Source organism: Nanorana parkeri, unplaced genomic scaffold, assembly GCF_000935625.1.
Source record: "Nanorana parkeri isolate BGI_ZX_2015 unplaced genomic scaffold, ASM93562v1 scaffold190, whole genome shotgun sequence".
In the NCBI taxonomy this organism is placed as follows: domain Eukaryota; kingdom Metazoa; phylum Chordata; class Amphibia; order Anura; family Dicroglossidae; genus Nanorana; species Nanorana parkeri.
The window spans coordinates 1,624,787-1,638,683 of NW_017306458.1; the positions used below are offsets into that span (position 1 = coordinate 1,624,787).

Sequence of the window (13,897 nt, forward strand, 5' to 3'; positions counted from 1 at the left end):
TTTGGGGTTGGCGTGCTCCGTAAAATTCCTACCAGACCTCAAAGGTCTGGTATGAATTGGGGAAGGGGGTGAGGGAGGGAGCCGCACACTGTTTTTCAAAAAATTATTAATATTATTGATGCTGTGAAAAATACGAAATGAAACAAAGTTTTTGCCAGCGCACATTTTGAAAATGATTCTAATTCCAGTTAGTTACCTATGAAGTAGTCACATGATGGCATTTTTTATCATTAGATGCAGTTAACACATGATCACATTTGATATTCCAATCAAATACTGACAATCAGATAATGATAGTCATATTTTCTCTATGCAAGGGGCAATTACTGGCAAAATTCATCTAACATGGACTAACCTGCTGCTTTAATCAATCAAATTTGGAGTTGTCACCAGAACAGGAACACCAGGACAATTTTCCACCTGAATCAAAGTCTGTGAAGCCAGGTGGTCCCTATGGCCAACTACGGCACGGCACAAATTTTGTCTGAGTCCTTTTGAATCAGCCAAAAGTAGTGTTCTAGTCAGCTATAAAATCAACCAGACAAAAAGGAAGAGAAGATGATTGCATTTTGATTGACATAGGGAGTGTGACTTCTCAGTAAACCCTTTGAACTAACTCTAACCACTAACTAACCCTAACCACTAACTAACCCTAACCACTCAACCATCACGTTCTCAAACAATTCATCCCCACACAGCTCCCTCCTCATGTATCACTTCCCCCTCCCTTTTAGATTGTAAGCCCTCACGGGCAGGGCCCTCCTTACCATCTTGTCTTCATTTGTATTGTGATTGTAATGTCTTCCTTATATTGTAAAGCGCTGCGCAAACTGCTGGCGCAATATAAATCCTGTATAATAATAATAATAATAATAATAATAACTAAACATTGTTTGGGGAAGACAACTTTATATTTAACCCTCAGAAATTGTTTACTCTTTCTTGTCTCCAATGCCTACAAATCATGACCTATTAGAAATAAAATGAATGAGGAAAGGGCATAGCTATGAGAAAACCAGCAGAGAAGATATGTGGATATGTAGCTTGGAATAGAGCAGGGTAGAGTTAATACCTCTGTCAGCTTTGAAAGCTACCTGTGTCCTCTTGAAGTGATTCTTCTGTCAAGTCTGAAATGCTGTTTATGCCCCCATTGAGCAGATTTCCCCACACTCCCTATCCTGTCTGACTCCTCCCAACAATAGAAGTGTGAAGAATTTCAGTACTGGGGACACACATTTAGCAATAACATCCTGAGGTTTTAAACCTTTTTTCACCCAATGACAAAAACGTTTTAATTGTTGCTTGTGTTCCCATTGGGGAATTTGTATCTAATTTCCTATTTTTTTCTGACACCTGTCAAATAGGAAGTTGAAAAAGGGTTTTCCATCACTATCTGTTATGTCTGATATTGGTTAAATAGAGACGAAGCGAGGAGAAATCAACCAAACAGTGGCACAGAAAGTACTAAACAGTTGACAGAGGTGACTCTTCTTCACTCTATCCAATAAAAATGTGGGCTAGAGTTGGGCTTTAAGAACAGCAGAGAACAATCTTCATCATTATGATGGCGGTGCCTGTGACCAGATTTTATTCTCTCTGTTCTGGGCCATTAAACTGAAACATGTTGCATTCAAGATGGAATTTACTCCTTATTTATAAAGCATCATTCTGACAGGGTAATTCAATGTGCATAGTAACTGTTTCATATCAGTCAAGCAGGTTGACTAGGAAGCTATCTTCATCCATTTCAGCGCATTCTTCATCCTTTTCTCCACCATCTTCAGTCCCCTGCAAGCCAGGGCTCACCAAGACTGCCGTGCCAGGTTCCACAATTTCTATCTCACTGTTTGTCAAGGACTCTGCTGGATAAAATCGCCTGGCAATAGACACAAACTCTGTTCCCATGTCGAGAACGATGAGACGGTCCTGAAACACAGAATGTCCCAGTGTTATAAACACTCTTTGATCATATCACCATACCACATATAACAAAGAGGGCTTTTTTTTACAGAGTGTCAATGGTTCTCCTACATGATCAGATCAGGAGGGCTTATTACTCTCTATCGGTGTTATGGACAGTAATGTTTAATGAATTAATCTAGCAGTGATATATAGCACTCTACTGTTCTACATGACAGGCCTCTTCCCAGCCTGGCACTGATGAACCATCACACTCTACTGTTTACATGACAGACCCCCTTCCAGCCTGGCACTGATGATCCATCACACTCTGCTGTTTACATGACAGGCCCCCTCCCAGCCTGGCACTGATGACCCATCACACTCTACTGTTAACATGACAGGCCCCTTCCCAGCCTGGAACTGATGACCCATCACGCTCTACTGTTTACATGACAGGCCCCCTCCCAGCCTGGCACTGGTGACCCATCACACTCTACTGTTTACATGACAGGCCCCCTCCCAGCCTGGCACTGATGACCCATCACACTCTACTGTTTACATGAAACACCCCCTAAAACTACTAGCTAAACAATTTGTTCATTTCTTTCACATTTTCTTATTTTTTCTCTGTTGTGCATTCTCTTTGCATGTTTTTTTCCGACCATATAATACATTGTACTGAGAAAATTATCAAATGTTCCAAAAACATAAAGATTGGTTTTGGGTGGATCAACCCATTTATTGTTTATTTATAAAAACAAATGTTTACTGTATATTATTAATGTATATAATGCCAACAACAGAACATCTGTCAATCATACTCAGAGAAAGCCATTCTGTGCATTGAACCATATTCCAGTAGATCATGTGACTAGATCATAGAGCTCAGATAACTCATACCTCAAAGGTGTCACCAGCCAGGTTCTCGCATATCGAAAAGCAGAAGATTCATTCTGCCTTCAAAATGTCTGCCTTATTTGTTTATGAAGGATGGGTACACTATCAGGGTTACATTTACTGTTGTGTCTGGATAGGATCCTCTGTAAGTATAGAGGCGTGGAGTAGATGTTAATGGTACATACCAGCACAAAGAGGTACCTCTCAGGAGGGATGGTTTGCTCATCAAATATACTAGTCTCTTGAGCTAAGAGACTGAGCAGGCGACGAGCCTCTGTGGGATCACGCAAGCTATTATAGGATGTATTTGAAGTGACAGTGAGCAAGGAGTCTGCTTCATTGTGGAAACCTGGTAATGGAGAACAAAGGTTATGATGAGAAAAGGCAGAAGATAAGACAGTGTAAGGCCACTCTGTATGTTACACAGCAATTCTGAATCACAGAAGAGAGGCTTCTACTTATCCAGTGGTGTATCTATAGCAGCTAAGGTGTTCGCTGTAGAGACCAGAGGTGGAAGTGAGAACCACTAGGGAAGCTGTTGAGGCAACCTAACACCTCACAGCCAACTCCTGATGGCCAGCTGGAAGCACTTTTGTAGCTCCGTACGACGTACGTCCTTGGCAGCGAAAGGGTTAAGGTAATCATCTAGCAGAGAGTTGGAGGCAGGCTTTCTAAACATGTGCTTGCTGTGATTGGTTGTCACAGAAATCACATGTTCGAGAACCCATCCCACTACCGTGACTGGGAGCTATCAGCCACTGTGCTGGGAGTGTGCTAGTGAGAATATAAATAGTGCTCCTTTTCATATAACATCACTGATATTGCTCAGGAGATGATAATGAAAGCAGACAGTCTCATTTAACAGTCATAGAAAGTCTCTTCAGAACAGAGAAAATTTAAACAAATAATAATTTCCATGTCCATAGTTTAACTTCAGGAAAGTTTTTTCAGTAAAACGAGTTTTAACCCCTTCATGACTGAGGCCCTTTTTTCAATTTTTGCACCCATGTTATATTCCACATTTTAGGCCTGAAAATGACGTAAAACCCCCCAACATTATATATTTTCTGAATGCCAAGACCCTATAGAATAAAATGGTGGTAGTTGAAAATTTTTATGTTGCGCAATATTAGCGCAACTCCTTATTAAACCCCAAAATTTAGTGACAAATTTAATTAAATGCCCCAAAACACAACAAATTACCCATTTAGGGGGGCGGCCCCTTCTTCGGGACGCAGAAGCGATCTGGCGACAGGTAAGTCGCCAGGATCGCTTCTGTTGTAAAGCCGACAGTCGGCTCTACAAGTTTAAACAGACTCCCGGCGGCAAAAGTCGCCGGGAGTCTGTTTAAACAGCCCTGATGCTGGCGACGTACACTGTACGTCGTCAGTCACGAAGGGGTTAATTTTAATCCTTGTTAATTGCAACTTCATTGTAATAAATGTTTTGAACTGTCCTGTACTGAATAGTTACCACTTCATCTTTCAGCACCCTAGTGAGCCTGCGCCCATTAGTGTTGTCAGGTGTGGGCCTTGCTGGGGGAGGTTCCCAGCACACACATTCGGTCCTTTCCCTCATGCCATTGGCTCCTGGATGGAGAAGCCTCCTGGTTGTCTCGGCGACCAGGGCGCGGTCCTGGTTCCCACTGGGTATAAATTCCAGTCAGAGCCCTGGCTTGTTGCTGAATTATTCTACCTATATGGTGTAATCACCTAGCCACTTGTTGGATACTGCTGCCGTTTCCCTGACCCCTCATCTGAATTCCTGGTTACTGACCCCTTGGCCTGCCTTCCCGTTCTTGAACCTAGCCGCCTGCTTCGACCCGGACTGGACTTTGACTACGCCTTTAAGATTGCTCTCTTGCACCTCGTTTTCAGATCTCCTTTGCCCGTTTCCTGTCAGTGGGTTCCACTTCACGGCTCAAACCGGCGATACCCCTTAACACCTATCAGCACTGCTGCGGAGCCTAATTTGCTTCTAGTGCTGTTCATCGCTCGCCCCATCTGAGTCCTGCTGTATGAGGGACTACAAGGGGCAGATGCAAATGCAAATTTAGGCGGTTCCTGAGTTGCGCTTAAAAATACATTACATTATTTTTTACTAAATGCAGAACCGGCATGAAAAGGTCATAGGCTTGTTTTGGTAAGATGAAGCAACAGTCTTCCTGTTAAAGGGTACAAGTATACTACTAAACACAATAGAAGTCACCAGTACTCAATGATGCGTGCAAGAAGTATAAGCACTTTTTATTAGATTGTCACATGGGTCAAACAGCCAACGTTTCGGGGGCCACGCAGCGTCCCTTCTTCTGGGCGATATAGTGACCTAGTGACATAGTGACCTGTTTTTTTTAGTATACTACTAAAGACACCAACCGATAAGTGAAAACTAACATTTGGGCAATCAATGCTTTGTTCACCAGGGTTAGGCCATTGCTGGCGTAGTTTACTTCCTCCTTTGACTTCCAATGATATAACCAATGAGCTGCCATGTTTATTTCAGAAACTGCTAAAATAATCTAGATCAGTGGTTCTCAACCTGTGTAACCTCAGGACCCAACAGTTGTCCTTGGTCATTAAGTTGCGACCCAAGTCACACTGTAATGGAATGCATGGAATTAGGGTACAGCATGTTCCGGTGCGAGCATACGAGCTGTGGGTGGGAGGTGCGTTTGGGGTACCATTCAAATCAATGGCAAACACAACACACCTCCCACACCAGAATGCACGGTAGGTGCATTTGCATGGTATAGTGTGTTAATCGCATGGGACTGTGGGATTAACGCACTGTACTAGTGTGAACAGGTCCTCAGAAATACTGTCAAACATACACAACCACAGACACAATCTCACACACTCACAGACATTCTCGCACACACTCCAAAAAATGTTTACATTTTTTTTTAAGGTCCACCCAGTATCCATGCCCTACGAGTACTGGAGTGGATCCTCAGCCTGGGGTCCAGTGCGGGATGCTGTGCTTTGACGGAGTGCCATCCATATGTGCTTTGCTTGTACAGCTCCCTTGCGCGCCCTGTAGAGGAGCTGGGAGCACGAATGTGATGTCAATCTGGTCCAGGCACCTCTACACAACACGTGAGGGAGCTGCAAGCCATGCACATATGGCTGGAGCTCCCTCGCAGCCAACTCATTTATATGAAAATACCACAGTTGATTCATATGTAAATAACACAGTTTATTCATCTGCTAATCCTGCCCCCAGACATCCCATCTACCATCACCACCACTGACTTCTCCCCACACGGGGGACTGGAAATGTCGAATTCTTCCTTACATTGGTGGTCGGTGTAGAATCCCCCCTTACATTGGTGGTTGGTGTAGAATTCCTCCTTACATTGGTGGTCAGTGTAGAATTCCTCCTTATATTGGTGGTCAGTATAGAATCCCTCTTTACATTGGTGGTCAGTGTAGAATTCCCCCTTACATTGGTGGTCAGTGTAGAATTCCTCCTTACATTGGTGGTCAGTGTAGAATCCCCCCTTACATTGGTGGTCGGTGTAGAATCCCCCTTACATTGGGGGTCGGTGTAGAATTCCGTCTTACATTGGTGGTCAGTGTACAATCCTCCATTACATACATGCGAAAGATTTCCAGCCTTACATGATTCAGAATTGCCCACACGACAACAGGTGTCACAGTACTCAGCAGAGCCAGAGCAGTCAGTGTCAGATAATGCTATGCTATCCTACATATTTAATGCCAAATGTGTTTGCAGTGTGTATCACTATATTCTCTGCCAGAGCTGTTGGGTTTTTGAATAGATTGTATGGACTGAGGTTGATCATACACACATAGATTTATTTTGCTCAGTCCTGTAGGCTGAAAGAGAAAAAGTCACTTGATTCCCCCATCCACACTAAGGAGTGTGGATGGAAGAGTCTGCTGCAGCATCTGAATACCTGAACAGTGACTGCATTTGACTGCATGCAGTCACTGTTCGGCTGATATTCCACCCGACTCTTTTGATTTTGAAATTCGACTTTTGTCAAGATGGATGGTGCCAACAGGTCCAACCACGGCACAAATTTTAGTCAATTCAGCAGGTATGGATGACCAGCTTAAAAGTTGCAGCTATCCACACAAATACGTAAGTCATTTTACTAATGAACAAAACCTTCTGAGCTGTGTTTCTGTCCTTATTATGACAAGTCTTCCTGTATATACACCATTTTAAAACTAAATTGTACAATAGGTTAACAATATATACGCCTCTTGTATAACCACGCCCATTTTAAATGAATGCCACACCCCTAATTAAAGTACATTCTCTGCCTACAATGGCAGCAAAAAAGGTGTCCCTGAAATGTTCTTTTAAATATTAGCAACTATGCACTTGTTCTCTGTATCAGGTTTTCGCATCATTAATCTTCAAGGCCTCCCAGAGTCACATGTGGAATAATGTGTTACTAATTAAAGAGAATCAGTCACAAAGCAGGAAACATATGTGAGAAGCCTGTAATAGTGATTGCCCATCCTCTGACTTCTGTTGACAGGTACACTTCACTTTAACATAAGGTTCGGAATAGAAGGAAACATACACATGAGTTGGCTTACCTAAGTCTTCCAGAAGAACCCTCCAGCGATCCTTCACCCCTTTGCGAACTTGTCTATGAGCGGTGATATCAAAACTCAGCCTGCGGTAACCCTAAAAGGAGAAAACTGAATCACCAAAAACTTATAAATACCTTACTTGATGTCTCAGCAACTTAGGTATTGTTGGAGCTCATGTAAAAAAAAAAATCTGATGAAAGAGGAAAAATGTTATAAATAACAAGCACTCTTTGTTCCTACTGTTCATGTGAAAAGGTCCACATCATCTCATCCACATAATCCCTGTGAAGGGGTGCCATGCTTAGGTGATAATAGAGTTTTTTCTTATCTAAATACCAAAACAAAAGTTTTTATGCATTTATGGCAAGCAGGAATTGTCATATATATTTTCACAGACTGACATGCAAGTCAGTCTGTGCGGCAGCAAATGAAGACAGACAAATAGTCCTGCTCCATATGTGGTCGACGTCAGACCCTGCCAGGTCCCATTATCAGCAAAGAAACACAAACATGAGTAATCCTAGGAACCTTGACGTGCTTAATGCATATGAGAAAGCATAAGAGGTACCACACATTCGCTACAGGAGGGCAAATGGGGGCAATTATCCCCTGTAGGTTATCCCCCTCGTGTGTCCTCTCCGTTAACAGGGGTGAAGGAGGCCGGGCCCTGGCCCCAGCAGCTCCGGTCCGGGGGCAGAAGAGGCCAGGCCCCAGCAACGCCAGTCCCACTGCGGGAGTGGCCAGGCCCCAGCAGGGGCAGGTAAGGAGCATGTGCAGGAAAAGGGACCCTGGTGACCAGCCCACCTGGGACCCTGCATAGCCCACCATAGAGAGTCTCAGATGGGCTGTGCAGGATCTATGGTGTGCTCTGCAGGGTCATTCTCAGGTGGGCTGTGTGGGGTCTCAGTTATGTGTGGGGGTCTCAGTTATGTGTGGGGGTCTCCGGTATGTGTAAGGTCTCAGGTGGGCTCTGAAGGATCTCGGGTGGGTCCTGAGTCAAGTGTGTTACTAAGTCCAGAATCCAGTGTGTTACTAAGTCCTGAGTCTAGTGCATTACTAAGTCCAGTGCGTTACTAAGCCCAGAGCGTTACTAAGTCCAGAGTCCAATTTATATAATGTTCTGCATTGCTGTATATTGTATTGCTGGGATTTATAGTCCTCTGTAGGTGGTGGTATTCTGCATTGCTGTATAATGTATTGCTGTTATTTTTAGTCCTCTATAGCTGTTGGTATTTTTAATTGCTGTATAATGTATTGCTGGGATTTGTAGTCCTCTATACAGTGGCAGAACTACCAGGGTCACATAGTTACAGCTGCGACTGGGCCTTAGCATTCTGCACATGGGGGGCCCAGACAGGAGGAAGGGGGCCCTGGTAACCGCCGACATTGCAGGTTCCCGGGCCCCCCTTTCATCAGTCTTGGGCCTTCCATCATTCACACTGTGCCTGGATCATGTGTATCACAAAGCTCTACAGCAACAAAATATAGTAATGTGCAATGTGCATGACAGACCCATTTTAATGACAGTAATGTGCCAAATTTTGTTTGGCAGAGATTCCATTACTGCACACAAAAATGTCAGGATGAGTAAAAAAAAAAGCTGTTATACATAACAAACAGCTGCAACGTAATATATTATTACAATATTTTGTTCTGTAAGCAGCACCCTATTTTCTGTCAGGGCCCCTCCTGAGACTAGGCTCTCGATATGCCCCTGCCCGTTAAATTAGGCTGCTGCTCCAGGATTCAAGCTATTCAGGATTGTGGGCGGCGTTGGATTACATGTCAAAACCGCCAGGCGCCAATGCCATCCTCAATTAAATCAGACCAGTCTAGCAGCCCGGAAGGAGCCAGCAGGACCGAGGATCAGGTGAGTAATACAGCTTTATTTGAGCCTCTTAGACAAAAGGAGCACTTAACCCTTGCAGTGCAGGGGTAGTCCCACTACAAGGTTATGTTTTTTTGTTTGCCTGGAGTTCTTCTTTAACTCTCATATGTTAGCTGACTTTGAAATACAGTATATAGTCCAGTTTCCTGCCCTACCGAATTACACTTGCATCAATTATCCCTATACATGGACCAAATATTGTCAGGTTTAGTCATCAAGCCTTACAGAGTGTGTAGCATTTTACCATATATTTTATGTATTTATGTATTACAATCAGGAGTAAAATAACATATGTGAATGTTTTCGTTTATTTTTTCTAGTCAGGTAAATATGACATTTTACATACAAACATTTCATACAAATAATACAAATGACATAAAAAAATGTATAAACATATAAACCTTAAAGTGACACAAAACTCAAATGTTTTATCCCCTTTCAGGGCTTTCCTTACAGTACATAAGATCATTTTGCTGTTCTTTCTTTTTAAAAATGTAAAAAAATACCTTGTTTGCTTTTTAAACTGTGCCAGGCACGCTCCTGCAGTTCGTCCATTTTTCAGTAATTTCTGTCTTCCTTCTTTTCAGACGTTCAGGAGATTAGTCGGAGAGCACGCTGCTCTGCCACACTACATGTTCCAGAATGCACAGCGCTCAGTATTCTCACTGCACATGTGCTTATTTACATAACGTTCCTACCCCTTTCCTCCTCCTTACTCTATCTCTGCTGCTTACTTCAGTGAGTTGACCGCTGCTTCATTACATCGAGCTCAAGAAATATCCACCGCTTTATATTTTTTTGGGGCAGATGGGAGGGATGGGAGGGATTTAAAAAGGAGAGAGGAGGAGTCAGCAAAGGAAATGTGAGGGCACTTGAAGCATCCTCAAGTCTCATTGTAGTTCTCAGTGGAAGCGAGCACAAAGGGTGGCTACTTCTTAGCTCCCATAGGGACAATGGAGAAGAAAAGTAGCCACCCTCTGGCAGGAAGTTGTCCACATGCATAAAGAGATAGTTTTTTGAACTTTTTAAAGGCAAATACTGGAAACTGGAGTAGGCTCATTATTAAACTACTATGCTGTAGATCCTTTTTTCATAATTGAATTTTTGGGTTTAGTGTCGCTTTAATAAAAATGTCAAATACATTTCACCAAAAATCCCTTGTCGATAACTGACCTCTGATCCTCGCCGTGTCCGTGCTCTCTTCTGCAGCAAGTTGTAGAGTTCCCTGTCGTCATCCCTCTCGGTGTGTGACACATCTTGTGGCTCATTCCATAGATTTGCCTCTTCTGCTCTTCTCCTCTTCACCTCCCGATCAAAGTACAAGAGCGTATCACTAATGTGGTCAGAGGAAAACAACAAAACGAAATAACAGATATTGAACAATTTTGCTTCAAAAGGAAGCACATCAAAAGTTGGTCTATGTTTTTGACTCAAACATCAGCAAAGTAGGCCAACTACAGAGTGAAATGTATTTTAGTGCAATATAAATTTCTGTAGGATTCCTGCATTGTCTTGTCATACTTTAAAAAAAATGAGTTCTATGAAAATTCGGGGAAAATGCTGTTTTTGAATGACTGGCCTGTAAGAGCATTGTCAGAATGGAATATCTGGGACTAACCAGAGGAAATGAGAGGAAGGGTTCACTTTACAATGGAGCATGGCCAAACTGAGTGCAGCTTATTGTGAATTAGCATGGCTTAATGAGGGGTTTATTTTTAGTGAGAAGAGAAAAAAGAGACAATTTACAAAAAACATGTTTTTGGATCCCAAATGTTTATATTCTGTGTTTTAGTTGTAGGATAGCTGACCCTAACTATTACTCCTCACAATACAAGAGACTGTCAGAGACCGCGTGAATGTTAGAAAGGACTGACAGAGCCAGCTTCCATAGACTTCTTACAAATCCTGACAGAGACTTCTCACATGTTAATGTGCACCTGTGTTCTAGTCACATTGTGATGTGGGTCTGGGGACAGGGGATGTGCTCAGATGGTAGCTCTATGTCAGGAAGACACCAGTCTCTCCAAATTACTTGTGCTATGTTTATTTATTATCATGAACCAAATTAATAGAAAAAATACTTCACTTCAGCAGTCAAACAAAAGTAAAGTCCTGCTTACTTCAGCAGTACTTCCGTACAGTAGGACTTTTCCTCCACCTAAACAACTCACAATAGTGATAGGTGAATCCTTCAATCACTCTCACACAAAGAAACAGTCTGTCAGTCCACAAAGTTTCAAAATTCCTCCTGTGAGGCTTCCTAGCCCAGGCTGCAGACCCACTCAAGTTTCATCCACAGCCCAAACTCCAGGCCGCACAGCAATTTTACCATCAGCCTCCTAATGGTCTATTTTTCTCACCAGCTTCCATGGAGCCCTCAATGGCTTCAATCAATATTCTGTGTGTTAAATATTGCCCTTCCAGCACTTTGCCTTCTGTTTTTTCCCAGACTCTGTCAGTCCCCCCCCCCCACTGGCTGCGGCCACTCATATTTAGCTAATTCATTACTAGTTACCCCAAAAACCGGGCTTTCTTCATGCCTATAGCAAATTTTTTGGGATTGCCTGACCAGTGCAGTGTGTAAATGATCATTTTGCTCGGAGTGTGGCTTTTCCATTTTCTCATACAGAGGTTGACACAAGAAAATAAAATTGTTTGCTTTTTCTAGGACCTGGTGATCATATGTTTTATGGCAGAAAAGACATGATTAGGTAGATGTCATTTTTTTATTTTCAAGGGCGGCTTTTATTAGATTTTTCTGGATAGGTCTGTTTAATAAGGTGTAGACTAATTGATAAGCATGAGACTAGAAATGTTTGCTTTTAAGGTAGTCCCACTAGATAGGTTTAAATGTGCCCTCAACACTGCAACCCAAACACAGGAACACGCAATCAGGAAATATCCTGCCAGTCCTCTTGGGAAATAGAAATCCCTATGTATTGTTCCCATGTAGTGGCATATTTAAGCACAAAACAGAAAAAGGAAATTACTATGTTCAGGTATATAGTGGAAATAGTACCCAGGGCATGGTGATCATTAGAACAGGTGCACTTAAACCACATAGGTAGTCGCTGGGGTGTCAGTATGTTTAATTGGTGAAGAGAGACAATGTTTGATTTTCCTATCTTAGAAAATGTCCATGGGAGGTATATTGTGCAACTTCTTCAAGTCACTAGGCTGGAAGGAACCCAAAAGTTCATGTATACAAAGTAAGTTTGACCATTGCCACCGTAAGAAACTTTGGGGTAATCTCGACACAGAGGAATTGAAGGCGGAGCCTGGTTTCGGCCGTTCGCCCGTGGAGAAGTTCGCGGCCATCTTGCATGAATGCAGACGCGGTCCTGTGTGCTGTGTGCGGCGGTGGAAGATGGAGGACACAGGTACTCGTTTTAGACATCAGAGCATTTGCACGAGTACGAGTACCCATGCAAATACTCGGTATCGCGGCCGATACCGATGCTTGTATCGGTATCGGTGCATCCCTATACAGCACCATGAGGAGCCTTGTCAGGTGCATGAGCAAGTGGATGAGATGGTGAGCTGGAATGGTAGACTGCTCCTACCTGCAGACTTCAGGCAAGCCTCATGCATGGCTGCCAACACTTTCAGGGTTGTACACATGGCGCCCGAGCCATGTCAGCTTCCAGGTGGGCTGACCGCACTAACCTCCATGTCTGTAGGCGTGCTGATTGTATGGTTTCTGAAGCAAGTATGCTAGGCTCACCTGAAGCTGCCAGGGATTAGGCACTTGTGTACAAGAACCCGAACATTCATCCTTTAGTGTTATTGCCAGTATTGATTTTCTCTTTATATAAAGCTCCAGGTGCCCAGTGTTGTATAGAAGTATTTTAATGCAACAGTACTGTATCACTTTGTTATTTACTACCGTGCTCTGCATTCTTTACTACCGTGCTCTGCGTTCTTTACAACTGAACTGTGCTTTCTTTACTATCATGCTCTGTGTTCTTTACTACTGAACTGTGCGTTCTTTACTACTGAACTGTGCTTTATTTACTACTGAGCCCTGCGTTATTTACTACTGAGCTCTACTGAGCACTGCAGGATTTACTACTGAGCTCTAATGAGCGCTGCGTTGTTTACTACTGAGCGCAGCATTATTTACTACTGAGTGCAGCATTATTTACTAATAATAACAACACCTTATTTTCTGGTAGTGCCCCTCCCGAGACTTTGGATCTGCCCCTGAGGCAAAGAAGGAGTACATTTGGTAAAGAGATAATTGGGTTAGTGACTAGTAACTATCATGTCATCTGCAAACATACATGATTTATGATGATACCCTGCAACTTTTATCCCTGTGATGTCTGGATTGTGTCCAAGTGAAATTCCAAAAGGCTAAATACACAAAATAAAGAACAGTGGAGAAAAGGAACAGCTCTGTCTGTATTTGAGTAATTTTGAGGGACTTTCAGATTAATAGGGATGAGGATCACATTCGCTGTAAAACTTTGCATGTTTGCTGGCAAACTTATGGGCAAGTTAGCAAAAGCAAACCTCATAATGCTGTGCCTGACCTGTGAACTCAGGTCAGGTAAAAAATTATGGCCAAAAATGGAGTTTTGAAAATGTGCCAGCTCTCTCCCCATAAAGGCCATCTTTCCCAGAATCCCTTTTTATG

The 13,897-nt window shown here is 42.9% G+C and overlaps 1 protein-coding gene across 1 annotated transcript in view; it reads right to left on the bottom strand.

Annotated features, from left to right (window-relative positions):
* Positions 1-1,673: 1,673 nt before the first annotated feature.
* LOC108786070 (melanoregulin-like) overlaps positions 1,674-13,897 on the bottom strand; it is a 17,232-nt gene continuing 5,008 nt past the window's right edge. Inside the window, exons 2-5 of the mRNA XM_018555278.1 lie at positions 10,432-10,591; positions 7,374-7,464; positions 2,985-3,148; positions 1,674-1,926 (exon numbers count right to left, since the gene is read on the bottom strand). Coding sequence (XP_018410780.1) covers positions 1,708-1,926; positions 2,985-3,148; positions 7,374-7,464; positions 10,432-10,591 — 634 coding nt within the window. The 3' untranslated portion in view covers positions 1,674-1,707. The remainder of the gene's footprint in view (positions 1,927-2,984; positions 3,149-7,373; positions 7,465-10,431; positions 10,592-13,897) is intronic.